The sequence below is a fragment of the Echinops telfairi genome, unplaced genomic scaffold (genome assembly GCF_000313985.2).
Source record: "Echinops telfairi isolate 266 unplaced genomic scaffold, ASM31398v2 ScPeMD7_23;HRSCAF=83, whole genome shotgun sequence".
NCBI lineage: Eukaryota > Metazoa > Chordata > Mammalia > Afrosoricida > Tenrecidae > Echinops > Echinops telfairi.
The window spans coordinates 3,412,931-3,422,234 of NW_022103920.1; the positions used below are offsets into that span (position 1 = coordinate 3,412,931).

The 9,304-nt window shown below is 42.2% G+C and overlaps 1 protein-coding gene and 1 pseudogene across 1 annotated transcript; one reads left to right on the forward strand and one right to left on the reverse strand.

The window, feature by feature from the left end:
• Positions 1-2,901: 2,901 nt before the first annotated feature.
• Positions 2,902-3,891, reverse strand: LOC101663457 (olfactory receptor 2A1/2A42-like). The gene has a single exon (XM_004713981.2). It carries the CDS (start codon positions 3,841-3,843, stop codon positions 2,902-2,904), a length of 942 nt encoding a protein of 313 aa, XP_004714038.1. The 5' UTR covers positions 3,844-3,891.
• Positions 3,892-4,741: 850 nt separating this feature from the next.
• LOC101663766 lies at positions 4,742-5,778 on the forward strand (annotated as a pseudogene).
• The last annotated feature ends 3,526 nt before the right edge of the window (positions 5,779-9,304 follow it).

Consider the following 9,304-nt stretch of genomic DNA (forward strand, 5'->3'; position numbering starts at 1 on the left):
GGGTTTGGTACTGGCTGGTTTGTGCCTATAGAGAATGGAGAGATCATTGCAGCTTCACAACCGAATTTTCTCCTGATAACTCAGTGAGGAGCGCCACATAGCGTGGCTCCCAATGCATAGTGTGGGGCACTGAGGAAGTAAATGATAAGATATTTGCTATTTAAAATACATTTGATTTTGCATTGAGTAAGCTCTGCCTGGTGTCCCCACCCATCCCCCCACAACAGGAGGAAGGTTGGGTTGAGTACTTCTTAACCCTCAAGTGGAGGGCACACATTTTTTTCTATGACTAAGACTTCGATCCACTGATATTGAGGCACTGAGGAAGGATGTGGAAAAAGTGAAGATGCTCATTAACAGCAGGTTAGCAAACAGACCGTGTAGACCCTGGGAGGCCACTTGAATGTGTGAGAGGACTCCCCTCTGATCACTGGATTAGTGGACTGGATGTTTCAGCCAAAGTCACATCACCACCAACACTGAATAGCTAGCTATGGCCATACATGATTTTGCAAAATTTGTTATTAAGGATAAATTCATTCTAATGAGAAATTGACCAACATCTGGTTTTACCAAGGTGGAGGCACTGATGAAATTTTTCTACAAACTTGGCCTATTCTCGTTGAGATTGGCAATTCGATTCAACTAAGACCCAGACATATAACCCCCAAAGCTAGCTTGCTAACAACAGAAGAAAGGGCGAGTAATCTCTTTCTGAAAAATCAGCCAATTGTAAAACCTTTGGAGCATAGTCACACTCTAAAATATATAGAGTTACCACAGGTCAGAAATAACTAGATGTCAACTGGTTTGCTAGATATGAATTGTGTGCCTTTATGTATGCATATAATGTGTATGTGTGTACATATACATTGGGGTACTGCACCAAAAATGGAATCGCGCTAGGCGGAGCATAGCCTTTGTAGTATGTATTTTTTCCCACCAGGTGAGCATTCAGCAACTCGCTCTGAGTTAGTGCCCTCCATGGCTTTGCCTGAGAAAGTTCAGGTCACAGTGAGTTTTTTCATAAGATCAGTTTTGTTTGAACCTCGTTTTTTGTGACGGTCGATTTAAGAGAACAATTTGCAGCTGTGAAATTTTGGCTCCTGCTTGGGAAAAATGTCACAGAAACTGTTCTGGTGTTAAATATAGTTTACAAGGACAATGTTATGGGAAAAACGCAAGTGTATGAGTGGTTTTCTGGTTTTTAAAAAGGTGACAAACCTCGTTCTGGATGTCCATCCACTTCCCAAACAGACAAAAATGTCTACTCATAGTGCATTTGGAGTTCGTTCCACTAGGTCAGACTGTTAATTAAGCTATTTAGAGGTTCTAAAAAGATAGTGTAACAGTGTGTGACAAAAAAAGGCCTGATTTGTGGTAGACTGGGGACTGTTTTTGCCACCACAACAATGCACCTGTACACACAGCCATCTCGGTGTGCTAGTTTTTGCCAAAAAACAGCATGCCTTTCTTGCCTCATGCACCTTACTCACCCAAACTCGCTTCGTGCAACTTCTTTTTTGGTTCCGCGAATGAAGAGGGACATGAAAGGACAGCGATTTGATGATGTAGAAGAGGTGAACAAAAAAATGAGCAAGGTGCTGTCAGCCATCCAAACATGAGTTTGAAAGATGTTTCCAAGGATGGAACTACAGATTTGACAAATATATTCAGTGTAATGGAGGAATACTTTGAAGGTAATGATTGTTTTGTATAAAAACTTAAATACATAGCTTTGAAAAAAAATTCCAGGTTTCTTGGGGTACCCCCTTGTTATATAGTGTGTGTATACATTTGCATTTATATTTTACAGTATATGTTATATATCATTATATTTTACCTTCATAAAATATAGTTGCTATATAACAACATTTTAAATATAACATACATGCAACAAAATATAGTTTATATTCATTTTTTTATATGGAACTTACATATATTATGCAAATTATAACATGCATATATGAAAGGGCTTCAAAAAGTTTGTAGAAAAATGGAATTAAAAGATAAGGGAATTTTGACATCAATTTTGTGTATATGTAGTTTATAGCAGAATGCTCACTTTTCTGGAAAATCCAGAAACAACCCATGGTTTCCTTTGACATCCATGATTAGTCTACCCAAGAAGAGATGGCCCCTTCCCATAACCTAACCAGTTGCATTCCAAGGTTTGTAAACGCCACACGTGAGTTTTTCTCTCGCTTTGTTCTGTAGGTCATCCTTATCTTGGTCCCTTCACTCAGTCTACTGATTTCACTGTCTAATTTGCATCAACACTTCCAAAATTTCTCAACAGCTTGCAGCAAACATAAGGAATCACCTGAGCAATCTTTGAATGTGGCAAGTGCAATAGTGAGAAAAGGGACACCTCTGGGTTTGAGAAGCCATGGTGGCATGGTGGTAACTGGACTCAGCTGCTAACAGAAAGGTCTCTGGCTCTAACCCACAGCCATTCTCTAGGAGAAAGATGTGCCATCTGCTTCCATATTGCTGCTTAGGAAACGCTACAGGGCAGATCCACTCTCTCCTCGAGGGCTTCTATGAGCTGGGATTCACTAGACAGTAAGAGGGTCTCTTGGCTGAAAGTTTTGATATTTGTGGTAAATGAGTAGTCATAACCTGATTAGGGAGATAGATAAATGGCATTAATCTTTCAGGACCCAGACATGTGAATTAAAATGATTCTTTATTTCCTAGATACTCAACCCAATGAGCAATATAAGAGAATATATATACATATATATATAACAAAAGCATACCTATTAGGGAATCAATGAATGCAAGGAAACTAATACATCCCTGCCAAAATAGAGAGAAGGCGTGCAGTGTGAGGTCACCTGGATTCAGGCTGTAATCTGACACCAAGACTCAGAGCTACTTGGACTGGTGAGTCAGGGGTTAGCCCAATTGGGCGCGTCTCTCTTTGCACAGCACTCTCCGCAGGGCACCCTTCACCTCTGCGTTCCTCAGGCTGTAGATCAGGGGGTTCAGCATCGGGTTGAACAGGCTGTAGAACAGGAAAAGGACCTTCTGCTGCTCCTCAGGGTGGCTGGACTTGGGGGACATGTACATGACGATGGCACTGCCGAAGAAAAGCCCGACCACGCAGAGGTGGGAGGAGCAGGTGGAGAAGGCCTTTCTGCATCCCTCCCCGGACTGGATCCTCAGGATGGCCACGAGGATGCGGGTATAAGAGACCATCACCAGAAAAAGGGGACCCACTAATGTGAAAACACAAGCAACCAAGATGACCACTTGGTTGAGCGAGGTGTCACCACAGGCCAGCTTGAGAAGAGACATGATTTCACAGAAGAAGTGGTTGATCTCATGAGGTCCACAGAAGGGCAGTCTCAGGGTAAGACTGACATGGAGCAGGGCCAGAAAGAAGCCACATGACCAGGAAGTCACCACCAGGCTGATGCAGACCTTCCAGCTCATGATGGCAGAGTACCGGAGCGGGTGGCAGATGGCCACATAGCGGTCGTAGGACATCACCACCAGAAGAAGGCATTCGGTCAGAGCGAAAGTAAAAGCAAAGAAAGCCTGTGTGATGCAGCCAGCGAAGGAGATGGAGGTGGTGGGACTCAGCAGGTTCACCAGCATCCTGGGCACGGTGTTGCAGGAGTAGCCGATGTCTACAACAGCCAGGTGGGAGAGGAAGAAGTACATGGGGGTGTGCAGCCTGGCGTCCAGCGAGATGAGCCCCAGTATGGCCCCGTTCCCCAGCAGGGTGAAGGCGTAGAAGAAGGAGAACAGTCCAAAGAGAAGCAGCTGAATCCTTGGGCTGACACAGAACCCCAGGAGGATGAGCTCTGTGACAGACGTCTGATTTCCCCCCATTTCTCTGTGAAAGAGACAGTCAGATATCTCAGTGATAACATTCTTCTGGAATATATTCTTTGTGACATTTCTTTTTATGAATAAATTTTTAAGAACTCCTTCAATTTTAAATAAATAAACAGGTGACAGATTACTTTTCTTAACTTTTTGAGTTAAGAATCTGTTTGTCTAAATTCATAATGCCACATCAAGTTTATAGACGTGAGCTATGCCATTTGTAGTTTGTCGAGAGTCATTGACACTGTGCTGGACATAAAGCGCACATATATCACATCAGAGTGAAAAAGGCAATAATCAAAAACGACCGTTGGCTGTAACTTGAACATATGCAAATCAATAAGGAGATTTCTGGAAAAGAAAATTAACTGTCATAGAAGAATTTAAAGATGAAATTAGTCTTAGAAAAAAATTTAACATCAATAGAAATCACAGTATCATGAACGTCAGTGTCGAAATCTTAATGAGAACATTTTACATCAAGTTTTATACGACATCAGAAGAAGCAAAGAATTATCACCAACCTTCAGAAAAATGTTTTTGGTTAAGGAGTAGGGAGGAAGTATCATGTAAAATGTTCTTCTATCTCTAAAATCCCTTCCTCTATCCTCACTCTATTTCTATCAGTTCTATATCTCTGCACACACACACACACACACACACACACACACTCAAATATTATGTGTGTGTCTGAAATTTATGTCTTTACCTTGGCAAATGGGAAGGCATCAAGCAAACATTGTGCAATTTCACAACAGGTCAACTGTGGGCCACAGAATTATTAATTTACTCTAATAGTTTTCAAATGCAACCCATATTGTGTGGGGAAATTTGTGTTTCATCTTGACTCTCCATGCTACACGTTGGGTGGTACGCACTATGTAAGTATTTGTGTTCCCGCATGCTCACACGAACTTGCATGGGATGTGCGTATGAACATGCATGTGAAAACAATTACAGACACAATCCCCCTGGTACTTCCTGCACATACCTCTGTTGTTGTTTCTCAAGATTAAAAACCCATGACTCTGAGCACCACACAGCACCCGGACTTCACGCGCTCGGCGCCAAAGCTGAAGGCGAAGCCATTCTCAAAGGCCTGCAGCCCATTTTCCAAGAGCAGGGAATGACCGAGTCAGTGCACTCCCGGCAGGACCATGGCTACTTAGCAACCTATAGCGACAAAAATGGCAGCTTTGCCAATTTGAGAATTTACCCCCACAGATTGGTGTTTCTGGACATTCAGAGTTACGACAGTGATGCGCAAGGCAACAAAGAATTTGGCAGTCTTCTGAACAAACTAGAAGAACGAATGAAGGAACGGAACCAGGGAAGTACAGCGAGGGGAAGGGGGTTACCACCCACGGTTCGAGGAAGAGCGACAGGTATTGGCCCACTGCCGACGGGCGCCTGGTGGAATATGACATCGATGAGGATTCACCTTATCAGAACATCGAAATTCTACACTCGAAACAATTTGGAAATATTCTCGTCCTCAGCGGAGAGGTCCGTTTGGCAGAGAGTGACGTGGCGTGTACCGGGCCATTGTGGGCAGTGGAAAAGAAGATTACATGAGCCAAGATGTACTGATTCTGGGCGGTGGAGATGGGGGCATTTTGTGCGAAATCGCGAAACTGAAACCAAAGATGGTGACGATGGTAGAGATTGATCAAATCTCCGCATCTCCGGAGGAAGATTCCATCTGGGGGTTTCTCAGAGACAGGAGTCTTGACCTTTCAATGAAAGTATTGAAACAAGATGGGAAATACTTTACACAGCGGAACTGTCAATTTGACGGAAGCCCTGTCGCTCTATGAAGAACAGCTCGGGCGCCTCTATTGTGCTGTGGGATTCTCCAAGGAGATCGTCTGTGTCCCTGGCTACTTGGGATTGTGGGTGTTGTACACTGTGTGGAGGACGACAAAGCCTTCAAGATGAGGTCATCCATCATGTGTGACCGACACACGTTTGACGACATCAGAATGAGTCAGGCTATTGACTGTGAATTCCTTCAGTTTAAAAAAAAAATATTATTATCTTTAATTTTAGAAATGAGCTGACACCAAGGGCTCGAGTGGAAAGTGGGTGTTGTAAGAATGATGAAGTCAACATATGTACTAAAGTGCTGGATACAAATGACGTATGTACAGATTGTGATGAGTTGCATAAGCCCCTAATAAAATGATTATTTAATTTAAAAAAAGCGAATGGAAAATATATATTTTGATGCACCAGGGTGGTTTTTCTTTTTCTTTTTTTAAAAGTCAGCCTAAGGACAATCCAGCAGCACAGTCAAGGCGGCTACACGCACTGAAGTTCTAGAATGTGATTTTTTTTTTTTTTTTTGCGAACCAATCATTTTATTGACTAGCGGCTTGGGGGCAACGAGGTCCGACGATGGCGGTCCGACTGAACCTCACCTCCCAGTCACCGAAAAAAAGCTAGAATGTGATTTTTCTTAACCACTTCCCACCCCCGGTTTGGTTTTGATTTTGGTAGACCTTCAATTTGACTGTTTGGAGGAATGAGCATCATTATTTTGTTCCTACAGGAAGTTCTTTTCCTAAAATTGACTTAGCTATTAAGATTTGAGGCTTATAAAAAAGAGTTAAATAAAATGAACGGGATTGCTCCCATGAAAGTCACAAAAGAAAGAAATCCATGACTCAATGGAGAGTAAGAAGGAGAAGAAGGAAGACCACAGCCATCTCTGTTATTGTGCCACGCGCTATACCTGAGCCCCAAGCACAAAAACTGCTACTTCCACCAAAAAACCCCAGGTGACCTCAGGCCATGGAAATGAGGATTTCCTACATGCTACAAATAGGTAATAACAGACCCACTGCATCAAGTCAATTCCGATTCATGGCCATTCTCCAGGACAGAGTAGAACGGCTCTTTAGGGTTCCGACACGTCAATATTGATGGGAGCAGAAAGCCTCATCTTCTTCCTGCAGAGTGGTTCATGGGTTTGAATCGCTGACTTAGTGGTTAGCAACGCAGTGCTGGAACCACTGTGCTCCCAGAATAGAAAAATAAATGACTGTGAAATTGGTGATTGTGCTTGCCTGACACTTGACAAATGGCTACATCTATGAATTTGCAGTAAGGTAATTCGTCTACTCATTGGTGAGTGGACAAATGGATGAACTGGGCTTTATGACCTTGGATCTTAGGTCAATGCTTTCTCAGTAAGCTTTGCTGAAATTCAACATGTTCTCTAGAGCAGACACTGGTCAATGTCATTGCAAAAGTGAGAGGCTTAGCTGGTTCTCCAAGATTGATTCAAGGACAGAGGCTGCCTTTGGCCTTTCTGACCTAACCATCAACAATGTCTGTGGAGATGTGAAGATGTTTCCCTCAAAACTTAGCTATCAGTGATAGGGTGAATCCTATGGATGCCCTTGTGACAGGGACCTGCAGCTGCTGAGAATCTCTGGAGTGGAAAATCAAGATAATATCAAGGAGCATGTATTTTGGAACGTGTTAATCCCCTAAAACACCAGAGATAGAGGAAAGCTCTGTGGGTCAGTGAACCTGATGTGGTCGCTTACCTGGTTGGACCTGTTGGGAGAAAGACCTTGGACAAGAAGAAGGGTGTCCTTCCAGATTTTAGACTGCACATCAGAGGGGCAATGTTTGTCAGCATATTTTTAAGGATGCCCACAGGAGGGGCAGCCTGGCCAGTTGGCCCAGAATCCTAATAACCCAGAAGTTCTATGTCTCTAGTCTAGATGGATGGTTTGTATGATCACTAACCCTAACCATCTGCAATTTCTGTTTAATCCACCTTACTCTCATCCTCTGTTCACCAATACACCATTAGGCGATCATTTCTGTTTTTGTGCAGATTTGTCTGCAAAGGACTGTAGTTCTTGACAAGGTTCGTGGCCTGTTTTGCAGCTGCCTTTTGATTGTAAGGACAGGAATAGGTGTTATCAGCGCTGTCCTGTTGTAATTGTGAACTGCACCTGCTCATTCCTGGACATTGTTTCCAAAGCTGAATCCCCAACGTGAAACCCTGACTGTAGGGGGAAACAGCCTCATCGCAGTGAGGCTCAGGGAGAGCTACAGAGCACCGTTGACAGCTGTCGGGTGGAGTCTGTTTTCTTAAGAGCATTGCCAATGAGTTAGCAAATGTCATGGCCATGAAATAATGTAAATAGCATATAAAACATTTCTCACACTGATGAGGATTTGTTTTATTTTCAGGCTAATATTACTAATGTTTACATCTGACAAAACCTCTAATTTTAGTTTTTTAAAGCACATAATACATAGGAAAGTACTCGACCGACAAATGTCTTTGAATCCACCTACTTATAAATCCTATGTTCCTATTGCTTCCTCCGTAACAATGAAAACATAAAGGAAAAACAGAAACACAATGAAAAATGTGTTTTTATGTATAACTTTCCTCTTGTTCTTAAATGCTTCCTCCCCGCCCCCACTATTATCATGATCCCAATTCTACCTTACAAATCTAGCTAGACCAGAGGATGTACATTGTACAGATAGCAACTGGAAACACAGGGAATCTAGGACAGATGACTCCTTCAGGATCAGTGGTGAGAGGGGCGAGGCCTGGAGGGTGAAGGGAATGTGGGGTGGAAAGGGGGAACCTATTACAATAATCTAGGTATTGCCTTCTCCCTGGGGGAGGGACAGCAGAGAAGAGGGCTGGGGGAGACCTCGGACAGTGTTACTTACGACAAAACTATAATAAGTTGTGAATTATGAAGGGCTCATGAGGGAGGGGGTGGGGAGGAAGGGGGGAAATGAGCAACTGATATTAAGGGCTGAGGTGGAGGGCAAATGTTTTGAGAATGATGAGTGCAAATGTGCTTGACACGATGGATGGATGGATGGATGGATGGGTTGTGATGAGAACTGTACGAGCCCCCAATAAAATGATTTTAAACAATGTGTTTTTAAAAGCTAAACTAAATAAAACGAAGAGAATGTTGATTCCCTTACCACAACCTCCTTGTTTTCTTTCCAGTTTAGTTTCTTCTAAAAATCTCTCAAGTAGAATGAGCTTGTTTGTTTTTGTATCTGTGGAAGTTAGTATTTATTGGTTGATGAATAAATAAACAGTTTAATGTTTATTTAAACATCTAAAATATTTTATTTTTTAAAAAGGTGTACTGTAATTATGTCAAGTTCAAACCATTTCCTCCAAAGGGTAAAAAAAGATTAGCAGTTCAGATGAATCTCACCCATGATTTCCTCGACTAAAACAGGTTACTTAAAATTTTATAAGAATTATGAATAAATCACAAAGCATTTAAACAATGAAAGCTTGGATTCATTTTTATATGGACAATTTAGGATTTAAAAGAGTGGGAAAATATTACCTGGTTAAGAAACAACTCTAAAATTCTAAAGCAAATAAGAAGGAAATAATTTCTTCAAATACAAACAAAACGTTGGAACCTGATGGAACCTGCGTGTTTTTTAAGTA

Coding starts and splice junctions, on each gene's coding strand:
- LOC101663457 (XM_004713981.2), bottom strand. CDS start 3,843: ATGGGGGGAAATCAGACGTCTGTCACAGAGCTCATCCTCCTGGGGTTC.